The sequence below is a fragment of the Mastigoproctus giganteus genome, chromosome 3, assembly GCF_048544385.1.
Source record: "Mastigoproctus giganteus isolate SK-2022 chromosome 3, ASM4854438v1, whole genome shotgun sequence".
NCBI lineage: Eukaryota > Metazoa > Arthropoda > Arachnida > Uropygi > Thelyphonidae > Mastigoproctus > Mastigoproctus giganteus.
The window spans coordinates 68,012,609-68,030,492 of NC_143577.1; the positions used below are offsets into that span (position 1 = coordinate 68,012,609).

At 39.0% G+C, this 17,884-nt stretch overlaps 1 protein-coding gene across 1 annotated transcript in view; it reads right to left on the minus strand.

Annotated features, from left to right (window-relative positions):
- Positions 1-17,458, minus strand: part of LOC150088061 (uncharacterized) — a 309,524-nt gene extending 292,066 nt beyond the window's left edge. Inside the window, exon 1 of the mRNA XM_090369999.1 lies at positions 17,372-17,458. Coding sequence (XP_090226125.1) covers positions 17,372-17,417 — 46 coding nt within the window. The 5' untranslated portion in view covers positions 17,418-17,458. The remainder of the gene's footprint in view (positions 1-17,371) is intronic.
- Positions 17,459-17,884: the final 426 nt, after the last annotated feature.

The window sequence follows — 17,884 nt, forward strand, 5'->3', positions numbered from 1 at the left end:
GGCTCGTGAGCTTCTATGTAGAGACAGTGTGCTGGCGACATTCTGAACGCACCAATTGCAATTCTCAAAGCACTGTGTTGAATAGGATCAAGCCAGCGTAATGCATTCTTTCTGGCAGAATCATAGATAGGAGCACCATAATCGAGACGGGATCTGATTAATGCCTTGTACAACCGAAGCAGGGAGGTACGATCTGCACCCCACATTCGGGTGGATAAAGCTCTGAGTATGTTTATCTTTTTCAGACAGGAAGTCCGTACATTTTTAATATGATCTAGGAAATTTAATTTGTGGTCAAGGATTAATCCTAGAAATCTGATGTTAGTAGCGATTGGGATGGAGACATTGGAAATTTGAAGTTCAGGATCCGGATGAAGTTTTCGTTGTCTGCAAAAATGGATTGCAGTTGTTTTCTGCTGAGAGAGTCGGTAGCCGTTGAGACTGGCCCATTGTTGTATTTTATTTAGTGAAATTTGAAGCTGTCTTTCAATAGATCTCATGTTTTGGGAATGGCAGGAGATGGAAAGGTCATCTGCATATAGATAAGTCTCAATTGTGTTTGGAAGCTGTTTGGTGATGGAATCAATTCTAATAGCAAAAAGAGTGGCACTCAATACTGATCCCTGTGTGAATCAATCCTGAATGAAAGTTGAAGAGAGGGCATGTTGGTATCGAACTTGAAATGATCTAGTATGTAGAAAGTTCTTAATAAATATAGGAAGGTTGCCATGTAGTCCGAGACAGTAAAGATCACTAAGTATACCATGCCTCCAGGTGGTATCAAATGCCTTCTCTATGTCTATTGAAACCATTACTAGATGTTCATGTTTGACAAAAGCATTATGGATGGCAAATTCAGCCTTGACCATAAGGTCTAAGCATGACCTGTTTTGAGGAAAGCCATATTGACTATGGCTCATTAGCTCTTCTGACTCAATGATCCAGACGAGTCTTCTGTGGATAATTTTCTCAAGGATTTTACTGAGGCAGCTTGAGAGAGATATGGGTCTATAGCTATATGGGTTAGATGGATCTTTTCCAGGTTTTAGGAATGCCAAAACTGTAGAGTGATGCCAAGAAACTGGAAAAACATTTTCTAAAAATATACGATTGTAAAAGACTAGGAAGAGGTGCAAAGCTTTGTCATTAAGATGTTGTAGCATGACATAATAAATCGCATCTGGTCCAGCAGCACCATTGCAGGTTGTTCTAATGACATGTAACAGTTCAGAATATTGCAGAGGTTTATTATATGGGAGAAGGCTTGAAGTTTCAAAATTAATACCATGCTTTTCTTTAGTATTTTTAATTCTTTGGAATGAGGTAGTATAGGCTGATGTTGCTGAGATTTCTGCAAAAATATTGCCCAAAGCATTGGCTATATCTACAGGATTAGATATATCTTTCCCATTCCAGGAGAGGATTGGAGAAGGTATGGTAGGAAACTTACCAGACAGCTGTCTAATTCTTTTCCATATTATTTTGGGATCAGTATTTCTGTGAAAACTGGATGCAAAACGGGTCCAGGATTTTTTCTTCGCTTGCTTTTGTATAAAGAGTGCTTTTGCCCTTAATTTCTTTTAATTAATAAGATTGACTGTGCTTGGGCACTGCCGAAACAAATTCCAGGCTTTATTTTTTGCTCTCTTTGCTGTGATGCATTTGTCATTCCACCAGTAATTATAATGCTTTCGGCCCGGCGGATTTGATATTGGTATCGTGTCTTTAGCCACATTTAGAAGATGCGACGTGGTGTATTCTGTCACATTATCAATATGCTGGAGGCGGATTTTTTCCTCATCAAGGTCAATTGATGATTGAAATTTTGCCCAGTCTGCTCGGACAAATTTCCACTTTCTGCAGGGTTGAAATGAAGGAGTCTTTGCTTTCAGAAAGTTGCATACTATTGGGAAGTGGTCACTGCCCATGGGATCGTTTATTACATACCACACTATGGTTGGGACCAGTACTGGTGAACAAATTGAGAGATCTATTGCTGAGGTGTGTCCTGCTGGGAGCTGTACGTGTGTCGGTGCACCTGTATTGAGTACAGTGAGATTTAGTGCCGCCAAAAAACTTTCAATTAGTCGACCTCGTCTATCCAATTTAGGAGAGTCCCATAATGGGTGGTGCCCGTTAAAGTCCCCTAATATACAGAAAGGTGGAGGTATCTGTATAAAGAGGTCTTCAAGATCTTTTAAAGAGTAAGTACAGTTTGGTGGTAGATAGATTGAGACTAGTGTTATTGTACCATGGAGAGTTATACGAACAGCAACAGCTTCTATTTCAGTTTGGAGTGGGATATGTTTAGATGGGATCTTTGAATTTATTAGGATTGCCACACCACCATGGGCAGCGTTAGCAGTATTTCGATCTCTTAGATAAATGCAATAGTTCTTTATCGAAGGAGAAATTTGTGGTTAGATAAGTTTCCTGTAAACAAAAGGCAACCGGAGAATATTGGTTAATTAGGTATTGAATATCGTCTGTGTTGCAACGAAAGCCTCTGCAATTCCATTGTAAGATGTTGTGGTTCATTTTGGTTTAGTTGAGGATGAATCATCTGACTGTTTTTTGTTTGAAGAGGATTTTTTTCGGTCTTTTTTCGGGAAAGTAGGGCGTCCGGTATCCATCGTGTCATTTGCGTGAAGTTCTAGTATGGGTTCTTCATGATCTGGGTTTACATCTACTTCCATACTACTGGCTGATGATTCAAGTTTATTGTTATCTTTAGCAGTTTTTAGTTTTTCTTTGTTATGCGGAACTGTCCGAGTCTCAATTGGGAATTTTTCTGTGTCATTTGAGACTGTCACAGTATCATTTGGGATACTAATTGGGGTGTTGGTGGCATTGCTGGTTTTTGTTTTAAAATTTTCTTTTCCTGTGGTTGATATGGTTGCTTTAACCCAATTAGCTAGCGAGATGTTGGGCGGTATCGATACATCTGTTTGAATTGCAGTTGTATGAAAACTTCGGGTTCAAGAGGCATAAGATGGACTTGGCATGGTCAGCATTATTTGTCTGCGTGCCTCAGGATATGTGACTTTATGTTCTACTTTATATTTTTGGATATTCCTACCTGTTTTCCACATTTCACGTTTTGGAAAATGCGGGGTGATTGCCTTTGCAGTTGGGGCAGATGGGAATTGCGGCTGGACAATCTGCCTGCATATGATCCTTTGCTCCACAAATAGGACAGATGGCGTCACCTCTGCATGCCTGCTGTGAATGGCCATATTTCTGGCATTTAAAACAGTGAAGAGGATTTGGGATGTATGGACGAATTCGGCAGTTTAAATATCCAGCTTTTACTGAGGATGGCAAATCAGGAGTACTAAAAGTTAAAATGATGGAACGAGTTGGAATGAGATTTCCATCTTTTTTTGTCATTATTCTTTTAGCGCTGATTACCTTTTGATTGCTAAGTTCTTGTACTAATTCATCCTCAGACAGTAATTAAGTCCCATTCTGTGATGACACCTTTTGATGAATTTAAGGTATTGTGGGGAGTAACAGATACTGGCAACCCACCAAATGTCGTTGTCTTTAATAGCCACTCCGAATGTTTGGTGGTGGCTGTTTCAATCAGGAGATCTCCGGATTGTAGTCGCTTTACCATTTTTGGTGATCCTGCAATAGATTCTAGATGTCTTTGAATCACGAACGAAGATAACTTACCCACAGGCTGGGTAGACAGAGAGTGTATCACCAAAAAATTGGGAATGTCTGAACAGCGTGTTTCTGTTCGAAGCCTTTTGGGTTGGCTATTTTCCTTGTCTTCATTACAATATTCTGGTCTTGAGCTTGAAGGCTCTAAGGGTGGAAAATTTGTAGAATCCATGATGGCTCCTTTTGGCCCTGGGGGATTATCTTTTCCACCCAGGTTACCGGCCCCACCACGGGGAGGCAGGAGCAATGCCACGAGGTGACCAAGCGGCTGGGTTAGTAATTAGTATTTATAGAAAAAAAAACAGAACGGTGGATTCCCTTTCTGGGCCTTTCCCTACTTCTTGTAGAGTGAAAGTGCTACTCGGATATACAAAGAAATCAAGAAAACGGTTTTTGAAACAAAAAATAGAATCTGTTTGCACAAATACTCTTTGCAGAAATCGCTTTTAGAAATGCACTACAAATCGCTTGGCCACGGAACGCTTGGCACCCGGGGCCACCAAACCAGAATTATCATAAATTTAGCATAAATATTACCTTTCCATGATTATAAATAGTCAAACCTGATGAACCTTTTCATATTATACTCAAGTTTCACAAAAGAATTTAAAATAAACACCTTAAAACTATAGGTATAAACTATTAGCAAGAGCGCATTTAAAAGCAATAATAAACACATAACTGCCATTGTTGGCTACGTAATTATTTATGTGGCCAACAAAATGACCCATGTAATTATTTACCTGCACATTTGTAGTGATGCAATTGCCCCACCCTCTTCTCCCATTGGTTCAAATAAATATCATTAGCAGGAAAACTTTTTTAATGTATAGAGGGATACTTGGATTTCAGGAAAGCTTTTGATACTGCTGCACATAAAAGACTGCTGTTCAAATTGGAGCAGTGTGACATTAAAGGCAAGTTGCTACTATGGATAAAGGGATGGTTGACTGGGTGAAGACAGAGAGTGGTAATCAATGGACACTGCTCATCGTGGACTAATGCTATTAGAGAAGTTTCCCAGGTTTTAGTGTTGAACCCACTATTGTTTTCTGTATTTATTATTGATGGATGAAGGTATATCCAAGTTTACAGATGATACAAAGGTTGGCAGGGTTGTTAATGCCAGTATGCTACTGCAACAGGATATAAAAAAATTAGGCAGATGGACTGAGTAGTGGCAACTGAAGTTTAACACTGATAAATCCAAAATACTGATTATGGGTAGCAGTAACTCCAAAGTAACGTACCAAACCTGGGGTACTACACTCCAAGTACTACACTCAGTCTTCCATGTGAAACAGTATCAAAGGCCTTTCTAAGATCCAAATATATGAAATCAAAGTTATTCTTTGAATCCAGTTCCTTTGTGACTAGATCATAGTAACCAATCAAATTGGTCAGACCAGACTTCCCCTTAACAAACCCATGCTGTGTCCGAGCTATAACTGAAGTCTTGTCTAGATGATCCGGCAATGTTTCTTTAACCAGTGCCTCCATTAAATTCCCTGGAACAGAAGTTAAACCAACAGGTCTGTAATTACTCGTGTCTGCCTTTGATCCTCCTTTGTGGATTGGGATCACATTTGCACATCTCTAGTCCATGGGTACCTCCCCTAAGCCCAGAAAAGCTCTCATAATTATGGCTAAGGGTTTACTTACTTCCTTTGCCATTAACTTTAATATAACTGGATAGATTCCATCCACCCCAGGTACCTTTCTTAAGTTTAACTTCAACAATTTCTCCTCGACTTTACTCTCAGTTATTAACAGATTATCTAGCTTACTGCCAGAGTTTAATACACCTCTGGCATTCCCCTCCCTGAATAATTCCTCATGTGTGAATGTAGATGCAAAATATTCATTTTGTTTGTTAGCTACCTGAGCAGGCTCATCAACAGTTGAACCATTGATATCAAGTGGACCAATCGGATTCATCCCGTTCCTTCTAGAGTTTACATAAGTAAGGAAGTCTTTGCTGTTTTTCTTTGCATCTTCTGCCAAAGATTTCTCATAATCTGCCTTCATCTGCCTAACCTCCTTTGTAACTTGGTTACAGACCAGATTATATCTATCATAGGCTTCTGGGTCACCTGTTATTTTATATGTATCCCATGCATTTTTCTTCTGTCACATGTCTAATTAGTTCATCCGACATCCATTTAGGCCTAAATCTTGAACAATATTTATTAGTTGGTATGAAATGCCTAGTAGCTTCGAAGATTAATTCTATGAATGCTTCCCATTTTGAATTTGCTGTTAGTAACATCATCAGTTGGTCCCAATGTATAGAATTTAAATACTGTCTCAGATGACCGTAGTCACCTTTACGAAAGCAAAAACCCTTCCCTTTACCCTTTATGGTAGTTACCTCTTGAGTAAATTTCACTTCGGCACGCTGTGATCATTGCCACTTAATGTTTCCTTTATCTGCAGATTCTTAATGCATGAAGAATCACTACTGATAATCAGATCAAGAGTAATACTCCCTCTAGTTGCCTCCCGAACATGCTGCTGTAGAAAACAATCATCCAATAACTCCACAAAAGCCTTGCTACTGTGTTAGTGACCAAACCACAAATTCCAGTCAACCTCTGGGAAATTGACGTTGTAGAGCGGATATCATCTTTTAAGGGCACAAAAGGTGATATAGTTGTACACGTTGGCACTAATGATATTAAGAGTAGGAGACCAGCAGAATTACTTAACAAGTACAGATCACTGTTGAAAAACAAGCCATGAATTAGGATTGAAATTAAAAGTTTCTGCAATTCTGCCCAGACACGATCGGAGGGAGTATATGATGAGAGCCCTGTCGATCAATTCGGCCCTGGAAGGATTGTGCAAGGCTCAAGTGGTAGAATTTTTTCCAGCCTGGTCTGTACTTGTTAACAGGAGAGACTGCTTCTACAGGGATGGAATACATTTAGGCTTAAATAGAAAGGGTGACAATGTTTGCTGATGCTATCGAGGCAGTGTTAGATGGGTCAGAAAACTGCTAGATTGGGGGGGGATACAAGGAATAATAGATTAACAGTAGCCACTGGCAGAGGTGAAAGTGATTCTTGCACTGCTTCTATTGGAATGAGCCGCAGCCTGGAAAATAAGATGCAGGATATTTCAGAGAGTGCTGGGAATCATTGGGGTACAAATAAACACATAGGTTGTGTTACGGTAGCTAAGAAAAAGATCAGGTGCATGTATACTTGCGTGTACACCAATGCTAGGAGTTTAGTAAATAAATTTGATGAATTTGAGGTATTGCTCAAAACATCAAAGGCAGATATTGTGGAGATTTCAGAGACGTGGTGTCACACAGATATAAGGAATGCAGAACTGGAATTTGGGGAGGACAATGTCTACAGAAAGGATAGACAGGGTAGGAAGGGAGGAGGGGTTATGCTATTAGTTAAGAAATACATAAAATCCAAGGAAGTGAAGCCAGTCGACATTGCTGGACAGTGCAGTGTCGAGTCAGTTTGGTGTGACATAAGCATTGGGAGACCAAAATTGAGAGTAGGAGTGTGCTATAGGCCTAATGACTCTGATGAGTATAATAAGAAACTGTACGGGGAAATAGAGTGGGCCAATAAATCAGAGAGTCTTATAATGGGCGATTTTAATTTCCCAGATATTGACTGGAATTTTGGGGCTGGTAACTGACACACTAGCACGGCTTTTGTGGATTTATTGGATGATTGTTTTCTACATCAGCATGTTCGGGAGGCAACTAGAGGGAGTAATACTCTTGATTATCAGTAGTGATTCTACATGCATTAAGAATCTGCAGGTAAATGAACCACTAGGTGGCAGTGATCACAGTGTGCTGAAGTGGGATTTACTCAAAGAGGTAACTACCATTAGGGTTAAAGGGAAGGGTTATTGCTTTAGTAAAGGCGACTACGATGGACTGAGACAGTATTTAAATTCTATACAGTGGGACCAACTGATGATGTTACCAACAGCAAATTCAAAATGGGAAGCATTCAAAGAACTTATCTTGGAAGCTACTAGGCTTTACATACCAACTAAGAAATATTGTTCAAGGTGTAAGCCTAAGTGGATGTCAGATGAACTAATGAGACATATGGCAGAGAAGAAAAATGCATGGGATACATACAAATTAACACGTGACACAGAAGCCTATGATAGATACTAGTTGATCTGTAACCAAGTTACAAAGGAGGTTAGGCTGGCGAAGGCAGATTACAAGAAAACTTTGGCACGGGATGCAAAGAAAAACAGCAAAGAGTTCTTTACTTATGTAAACTCTAGAAGGAAGGGGATGAATCAGATTGGTCCACTTGATATCGATGGGTCAACTGTTGATGATCCTGCTCAAGTAGCTAACAAACTGAATGAATATTTTGCATCGACATTCACACATGAGGAGTTATTCAGCGAGGGGAATGCCAGAGGTGTATTCAACTCTGGCAGTAAGCTAGAGAATCTTGTAATAAATGAGAGTAAAGTGGAGGAGAAATTGTTGAAGATAAATACAAGAAAGGCACCCGGGGTGGATGGGATCTATCCAGTTATATTAAAGGAGGCAGCAAAGGAAGTAAGCAAACCCTTAGCCATAATTATGAGAACTTCCTTGGACTCAGGGGAAGTACCCATGGACTGGAGATGTGCAAATGTGACCCCAATTCAGAAAGGAGGATCAAATGCCGACACAAGTAATTATAGACCTGTTAGTTTAACTTCTGTTCCTGGAAAATTAATGGAGGCACTGGTTAAAGAAGCACTGCAGGATCATCTAGACAAGACTTCAGTTATAGCTCAGACACAGCATGGTTTTGTTAAGGGGAAGTCTTGCCTGACCAATTTGATTGGATACTATGATGTAGTCACAAAAGAACTGGATGCAGGGAATAACTTTGATATTATATACTTGGATCTTAGAAAGGCTTTTGATACTGTTGCACATGGAAGACTGCTGCACAAATTGGAACAGTGTAGCATTAGAGGCAAATTGCTGCTATGGATAAAAGAGTGGTTGAGGGGGAGAAGACAGAGAGTGGTAATCAATGGACACTGCTCATCGTGGACTAATGTTATTAGTGGAGTCCCTCAGGCTTCAGTATTGGGTCCATTATTGTTTTCTGTATTTATAGATTATATTGATGATGGTATATCAAGCTTAATGTCCAAGTTTGCAGACGATACGAAGGTTGGCAGGGTTGTCAAGGACACTACTGACAATATGCTACTGTAACAGGATCTGGAAAGGTTGAGCAGATGGGCTGAGAAGTGGCAAATGAAGTTTAACATTGACAAATGTAAAGTACTACATATGGGAAACAGCAACCCCAGAGCAAAGTATCAACTCTGTGGTACTATACTGGCAGTGGTAGAGAATGAAAGGGACCTGGGGGTGGTTGTCCAGGCAGATATGAAGTTTTCTGAGCAGTGCAGACGGGCTGCAAGAGTAGCTCATGGTGTACTGTCGATGATATATAGGAATTTTTCTAGCGGGGATAAGGAGGTGATTATTCCCTTGTATAAGGCAATGGTCAGACCACACCTAGAGTACTGTATACAGGTCTGGATGCCTCATTTCAAGAAGGATGTAGAGATGCTGGAAGAGTACAGAGAAGGGCAACAAGATTAGTGAATGGTACAAAGGGGTGCTCTTAAAAAGAAAGGCTTAAGTTTTGCAAATTACAGTGTCTGGAGACTAGGCACCGGCGAGGTGATCTGATAGAGGTGTAGAAAGCCTTGAATGGTTTGAGCATGCTCAATGCTGATGGGATTCTTCCTCTTGCTCAGAATAATCACCTGAGAGGGCATAAATTCAAATTGAGAAAAGACAGATGAAGGATAGACGTGAGGAAATTTGCCTTTAGCCAGCGGGTGGTTGGTTGGTGGAATAGACTTCCATCCCTTGTCATGGAAGTTGATAGCCTAAATAAGTTTAAGGCTCAGCTGGACAGGTATTTCGAACGAACAGAGGGGTGAAGTGGAAGTGGTTATCTTTTATTTATTTATTTATTTTATTTTATTTTTTTTTTTTGGCTGATGCTGCATAAGCTTGCTTTCTTGCATCAAATGCCTCTGCTAATGCTAATGCTAAAATTACAATCCTCCATTATAAGACACTGATTTACTGGCCTACTCTATTTCTCTGAACAATTGCTCATTATACTCATCAGATTCATTAGGCCTACAACACACACCTACTCTCATTTTTCCTTTTTCTACTCTTAGTTACCCTAAGACAGGCCATGTATTTAGTTTTTCCACCATGACTCCCAGCAGTCCTAGAAATCCATATTGCCTTGCTTTCCAGGCTGCTGCTCAATTTCATTTCAATAGAAGCAGTGCATAATTCTGCCTATGTCACACCAAACAGACTCAACATTGCATTGTCCCCCAACATCAATTGGATGCACTTCCTTAGATTTTATGTGTTCCTTAACTAACAGCAAACGCCTCCTCCCTTCCTGTCCTGTCTATCCTTTCTGTACACATTGTACTCACCAAATTCCAATTCTGCACTGCTTATGTCTGTGTGACACTTCTCTGATATCTCAACAATATCTGCCTTTGATGTCTTGACTAGCACTTCAAGTTCATTGAAATTATTAACTATACTCCTAGCATTAGTGTACATACAAGTATACATGCACCTTTTTCTACTCTTAGTTACCCTAACACAGCAAATGTATTAAGTTTTTCCACTATGACTCCCAGCAGTCCTGGAAATCCCCATTGCCTTGCTTTCTAGGCTGCTGCTCAATTGCATTTCAATAGAAGCAGTGCACGATTCTACCTATCACTTTCACCTCTGCCAGCGGCTACTGTTAATCTATAAATCCGTGTATCCCCCCCCCAAGCTAGAAGTTTTCTGATCCATCTAACTCTGCCTTGATAGCATCAGCAAATATTTTTGCACTCTTTCTATTTAAGTGTATCCCATCCCTGTAGAAGCAGTCTCTCCTGTTAACAAGCACAGACCAGCCCCCAGGGGCTACTCTGTGCTTGTTTGTGCTTTCACGAGCCCTGAGGGGTTTTCCCAAACCACTGCCCTACACAAAGTCTCAACTGTTTCAATATTCATCACCAAATTAATTCTTTTAATGCTGAAATCCAGGTAATTCTCCAATGCGGCAAAGACCACTTAACTTTTTTTTATGAAAACCACAAACACAAGAGGTATTAGAACCTATAGTACTTAGTACCGCGCAAGGGTTGGAGGTCAAGAAGATGAGAGAAGATATTTGTTGACATTAGACTTGAACTTCTGTAGACTGTAATTTTCAGGAAAAACATATGAGGGAAGGTTGTTCCAGAAAACGGCAGTTGAATGTATAAACGAGAAAGATGAAAAGTTGGTTCTGTGAGTGTGAAGTTGGACAGTAAATGGATGTTGGCTGCACGTGTTCGGGCTGTTTTGAAAGAGAGAGAGAGGAAGGGAATTAGAGAAGCCAATTCATTACAGTGCCCATGGAAGTATCTGTAGAAAAGTCATGCAGCAGAAACAGTACATCTATGAGACAGCAAGTGAAGAGATTCTGTTAGAAATGAGTCGTTAATGAACATAACTGCCCTCTTATGTATAGAATATAGAATGCTGAGAGAGGTTTTGGGGGCACCGCCACAGATGTGGGAACAATATTCCATGGTAGGACGGATTTGCGATTTGTACAGAGTGAACAGCTGTTTGGAAGAAAAGTAACGCTGAGAACGAAAGAGAAAACCAAGTTTTTTAAATGTAGAGGAAGCAATATTTGTAATGTGCTTGTGCCAAGAGAGATTAAAAGTCAGGGTGATCCCCAAAAGAGATATATCATCTTTCCTAGAAACCTGAGTGTCACCAAAGGTAAACATAGGAGCAGAAGAATCCTTTTTTTGTGAGATAGTAATAGTAGGGGCACCAGTGGGTAACACTGCTGACTTAGTAATAGAGGTATGTGATGCAAGAAAGCAAGTGCATGAGCTTATGTTGCATCAGCCAAAAAAAAATAAAATTCACAACCATTCCATATAAGAGTTTGTCAAGTTCCTCCTTCAATTTATTTATCAACTTACACAACGACAGATGAAAGTTTGTTCCTGCAATTAACTACCCGCTGCTAAAGGCAAATTTCCACACATCTATTCTACAGCTGTCTTTCCTCAATTTGAATTTATGCCCCCGTAATCTGAGCAAGCGGAAGAATCCCATCAGAATTCAGCATGCTCAACCCATTCAAGGCCTTATACACCTCAATCAGATCATCTCACTAGTGCCTAGTCTCCACCCACTGCAATTTGCAGAACTTATGCCTCTCTTAGTAAGAGGATCCATTCGTTCCTCTCACCAATCTTGTTGCCTTCCTCGGTACATGCTCAAGCAAATCTACATCCTAAAATAAGGCCTCCAGACCTGTACGCAGTACTCAATGGCATAACCATTGCCTTATACAACGGGATAATCACCTCCTTTTCCCTTCTAGCAAAATTACTGTATATCATCGACAAAACTCCATGACCTCTGGCAGCCTATCTGTATTGCTCAGAAAACTTCATATCTGACTGCACAATTACTCCCACATCTTTTACATTCTCCACCTCCCTGAGTGTAGTAGCACACAGTTGGTACATTTCTCTTGGGTTACTGCTACCCATATGCAGTACTTTGGATTTATCAATGTTAAACTTTAGTTGCCACTTCTCAGTCCATCTGCCTAATTTTTGTAGAACCTGTTGCAGTAGCATACTGGCATTAAAACTCTGTATCATCTGAAAACTTATACATTAATCCTGATGTACCTTCAACGATATCATTAATAAATAAACAAAACAACAATGGGACTAGCACCGAACCCTGGGGGATTTCACTAATAACGTTACTCCACATAGAGCAGTGTCCATTTATTATCACTCTCTGCCATTTCCCACTCAACCATCCCTTTATCCATTGAAGCAACTTGCTCTTATGGCCATAATTACTTACTCAACAAAACTACATATATTTAATTCTAACTCACTGATTGGGTATTAGTAGTTGTTACTTACTGTACCTTCTTAATAGTGTCTTTAGTCTTGTATGTGATTTTTTTTTTTTTTTTAACATTTATATAGTTGTTTATATAGTTTATATATTGATACTGTGTTCATCCATGTACAGTTGATCATGTAGTGAGACAGGCAGAATTAATAAAAATTTATTTGTAATTTAAATATGTTAATTTCAAAGTGTTTTTCTTGAATATTGACTTTAATTTGTCCTGTTGGAGCAATGCCACCACAAACTCAGATTTGCCAGTGATTAATTGTTTCTATTTTATGTTAAATTAAGTATAATTAATACACTTAAATAGAAAGGGTACAAGAATATTTGCTGATGCTATCGAGGCAGAGTTATGTGGGTCAGAAAACTGCTAGCTTGGAGGGGATACACGGACTAATAGATTAACAGTAGCTGCTGGCAGAGGTAACAGTGATTCTTGCACAGCTACTATTAAAAGGAATTGAGCAGCAGCCTGGAAAGCAAAGCAATGGGGATTTCCAGGACTGGTGGGAGTCATAGTGGAACAAGTAAATACATGCTGTGTTAGGGTAACTAAGTGTAGAAATAGGTGCATGTACACCAATGCTAGGAGTATAGTTAATAAATCTGATGAGCTTGAAGTGCTTGTCAAGACATCAAAGGCAGATATTGTTGGGATATCAGAGACGTGGTGCACACAGACATAAGCAGTGCAGAATTGGAATTTGGGGAGTACAATGTGTACAGAAAGGATAGACAGGACAGAAAGGGAGGAGGGTCTATGCTGTTAGTTAAGAAACACAAAATCTAAGGAAGTGCATCCAATTGATGTTGGTGGACAATGCAATGTTCGGTCTGTTTGGTGTGACATAAGAACTGGGAATGGAAAAATGTGAGTACATGTGTGTTATAGACCTAATGAATCTGATGAGTATAATGAGCAATTGTGCAGAGAAATAGAGTGGGCCAGTAAATCAGAGTGTCTTATAATGGAGGATTTTAATTTGCCAGATACTGACTGGAATTTGTGGTTTGGTCACCCACACATTAGTAAGCTTTTGTGGATTTATTGGATGATTGTTTTCTATAGCAGCATGTTCGGGATGCAACCAGAGGTGGCAATATTCTTGATCTGATTATCAGTAGTGATTCTTCATGAATTAAGAATCTACAGATAAAGGAACCACTAGGTGGAAATGATCACAGTTACTCAAAGAGGTAACTACCATCGGGGTAAAGGGAAGAGTTTTTGCTTTCGTAAAGGTGACTACAGTGGTCTGAGACCGTATTTAAATTCTATCAGAGGGACCAACTGCAAATTCAAAATGGGAGGCATTCAAAGAAATAATCTTGAAAGCTACTAGGCTTTTTATACCGAATAAGAAATTTTGTTCAAGTTTTAGACCTAAATGGATGTCAAATGAACCAATTAGACATGTGGCAGAGGGAAAAAAATGCATGGGATATATGAATTAACAGGTGACACAGAATCCTATGATAGATATGTTGGTCTGTAACCAATTCACAACGGAGCTTAGGCAGATTACGAGAAATCTTTGGCAAAGGATGCAAAGAGTTCTTTACTTATGTAAACTCTAGAAGGAAGGGAATGAATCAGATTGGTCCACTTGATATCGATGGTTCAACTGTTGATGATCCTGCTCGGGTAGCTAACAAACTAAATGAATATTTTGCATCTGCATTTACACATGAGGAGTTATTCAAGGAGGGGAATGCCAGAGATGTATTAAACTCTGGCAGTAAGCTAGATAATCTTATAATAACTGAGAGTAAAGTGGAGGAGAAATTATTGAAGATAAACATAAGAAAGGCACCTGGGGGTGGATGGAATCTATCCAGTTATAATAAAGGAGGCAGCAAAGGAAGCAAGCAAACTCATAGCCATAATTATGACAGCTTCTTTGGACTCGTGGGAGGTAGCCATGGATGGGAAATGTGCAAATGTGACCCCAATCCACAAAGGAGGATAAAAGGGAAACATGAGTAATTACAGACCTGTTAGTCTAACTTCTGTTCCAGAAAAATTAATGGAGGCACTGGTTACAAAAGAACTGCAGGATCATCTAGACAAGACTTTAGTTATAGCTCAGACACAGCATGGGTTTGTTAAGTGGAAGTCTTGCCTGACCAATTTGATTGGATACTATGTTGTGGTCACAAAGCAATTGGATGCAAAGAATAAATTTCATATATTTGGATCTTAGAAAGGCTTTTGACACTGTTGCACATGGAAGACTGCTGCACAAATTGGAGCAGTGTGGCATTAGAGGCAAACTGCTGCTATGGATAAAGGGATGGTTGGGTGAGAGAAGACAGAGAGTGGTAATCAATGGACACTGCTCTTCATGGCCTAATGTTATTAGTGGAGTCCCCCAGGGTTCAGTGTTGGTCCATTGTTGTTTTCAGTATTTATTAATGATACTGATGATGGTATATCAGGCTTAATGTCAAAGTCTGCAGATGATACGAAGGTCGGCAGGGTTGTTAATGACACTACGCTGCTGCAACAGGATCTAGAAAAGTTGAGTAGATGGGCTGAGAGGTGGCAATTAAAGTTTAACATTAACAAATTAAAAGTACTGCATTACATTTACACTGGGGTTCCTGCTTCCCCAGTAATTCCAGAGTAATGTATCAACTGTGTGGTACTACACTGGCAGAGGTAGAGAGTGAAAAGTACCTGGGGATAATTGTGCAGGCAGATATGTTTTCTGAGCAGTGCAGACGGGCGGCAAGAGTAGCTCATGGTGTCTTGTCAATGATATACAGGAATTTTTCTAGCAGGGATAAGGAGATGATTATCTCCTTGTATAAGGCAATGGTCAGGCTGCACCTTGAGTACTGTATACAGGTCTGGAAGCCACATTTTTAAGAAGGATGTAGAGTTGTTGCAACGAGTACAGAGAAGACAACAAGATTAGTGAATAGAACAAAGGGTGGGTTGCTCTTACGAAGAAAGGCTTAAGTTTTGCAAATTACGGTGTCTGGAGACTAGGCACCTGCGAGATGATCTGATTGAGGTGTATAAAGCCTTGAATGGTTTAAGCATACTCAATGCTGATGGGATCTTTCCTCTTGCTCAGAATAATCGGCTGAGAGGGCATAAATACATATTGAGGAAAGACAGTTGTAGGATAGATGTGCGGAAGTTTGCCTTTAGCCAGCGGGTGGTTGATTGCTGGAACAAACTTCCATCTGTCTTTGTAGAAGTTGATAGCTTAAACAGATTCAAGGCAGAACTAGACAAACATTTAGAGCAGGTGGATGAGTGAAATGAGAAGGGATGTATGTGTGTGTGTGTGTGTTTTTTTTTTTTTTTTGGCTGATACTCTATAAGCTTGCTTTCTTGCAACATCTGCCCTTGCTAATGCTAAAAAACTAATGTTTAGTGTAATAAAAAAACAATATATACTAAATTTTGAATTATTAACCTTCACTCACTTGCATTCTCAATTGTAACAAACACTCATTTGGCATCTATTTAACACTTCCCCAATCTGTGTTGGTTATAAAAATTAATTTCTAGCTTTTTTAATGAATTGTAATGGTAAGCTATTATTATTGGCTAAACCCAATTTAAAAATGTCAAAAATAAAATAAAAAACAAAGTAATAAAAATAAATAATTACAATAATAAAGAGTTGTTACATATATTTTTTAGGCTCTTTTGAAGCTTACTGACTGAAAAGAACTCAAATGGCATCTGGCAGATGGACATGAATGTGTCTATTTTTGTCAGCAATTCATGTTAAGCTAGTGAAATCAAAGTACTGTGGCAAGTTTAGAAGCCTGTTGGGAATTGCCAAATTGTTATTGGCATCTCACAGACACCAAATGGGTATAGGAGTTACCCAGAAGAAAGATAGACGCTTTTGCTCACCTGGCATCTGTTAAATTGTAAACAAAACAACGTCGCATATTCCATAAACTATTGAGACGAAAACAGAAAATGCAGTATAACCAGTTGCAAAATATTGGTGAGAAAAGATACACTGGAGAATATGATTTTATTTCCAGATTAAAAAAATAAATAAATAAATAACAAAAAAATTTTAAAAAGTAGTCTTAAATGCCATGGCGGCAATAAAGGTTGGGGGGGGGGGAGGCAAAGTAAAATTCATAAGAATTGAAATCTGTTGATAAAAAGGATTAAGCATTAATACACTCCAAGCACAATTCAAAAAAACCGCAGTTTGTTTCAAAGATTATACTGTAGATAAAATCTGGAGCCTGTTCGGTTATGCAATAACACTTGTATTACAAACCGAGGAAATACTACTGCTGCTTGAAGTGGCCAATGGTTTCAATTAGCTAAGGCCTCCAGGAATTACAGCTAAATAGTTAATTCAAACTATCTTTTTTTTTTTTTTTTTTTTTCTTGCCGTCGTTGCATATGATACGAAGTGCTCACACTAAAATATATAGTTCTTTCAGGCCATCTGAACATTTTCAGCATACTTTTTCAAGCCACGGCTAAAGATAAAAGTAATTTCATGAATCTCGTATAGGGACAATAATTGCAAAAGAAATTTAGGAAATATATTCCAGGAAAAGTTGTACGTCATATGGCCCAGAAAATACGATAAATAACACTTCACAATGTTTCGTATTTCCCCAAAACCTATTTATCATTAGCATACAATCCAGACACATATTTCTCAATCTTCAGAAACCCCATTTAGGCAATTGGACAAAATAACTTACTAACTACTTCGTTAAAACGCTTCGTTTCTGCTTTAGAAAAAGACATTTCAACAAATAAAAATAAAAATAAATAAATAAAATAAAAAATTCGGTTAAAATCCTTCAGAATAGGCTTAAATCTCAACACTTCAAAATTACCGCAAATTACAGCACCATCTACAGGTATCAATAGTAATTAATCAATATTTAAAAAAATATAATTTTAATTACGAAATTAAAAATTTACTTTTCTGCTGAACAAAAACCAGTTTTATTGCTGATATTTTCTTTTATTGCAGTAACAATACTGCAGAGAGCAATTATAAAAACACCAGGTCTGCTACCACAGAGGTAGCCAATAAAGCCGATTACTGACCATTTTTTCGAAAGAGTTATAAGAGAACACAGGGCAGGTCCGATCGAGTATCAAGGGCATAGGAAAACAGGAACAGAGATTTACTAGACTAGATATTTCCAGAGGTTCCAACAAACTGATCGAATGTCTCTGAAAGGGTCATTATTCAAAAGATATAT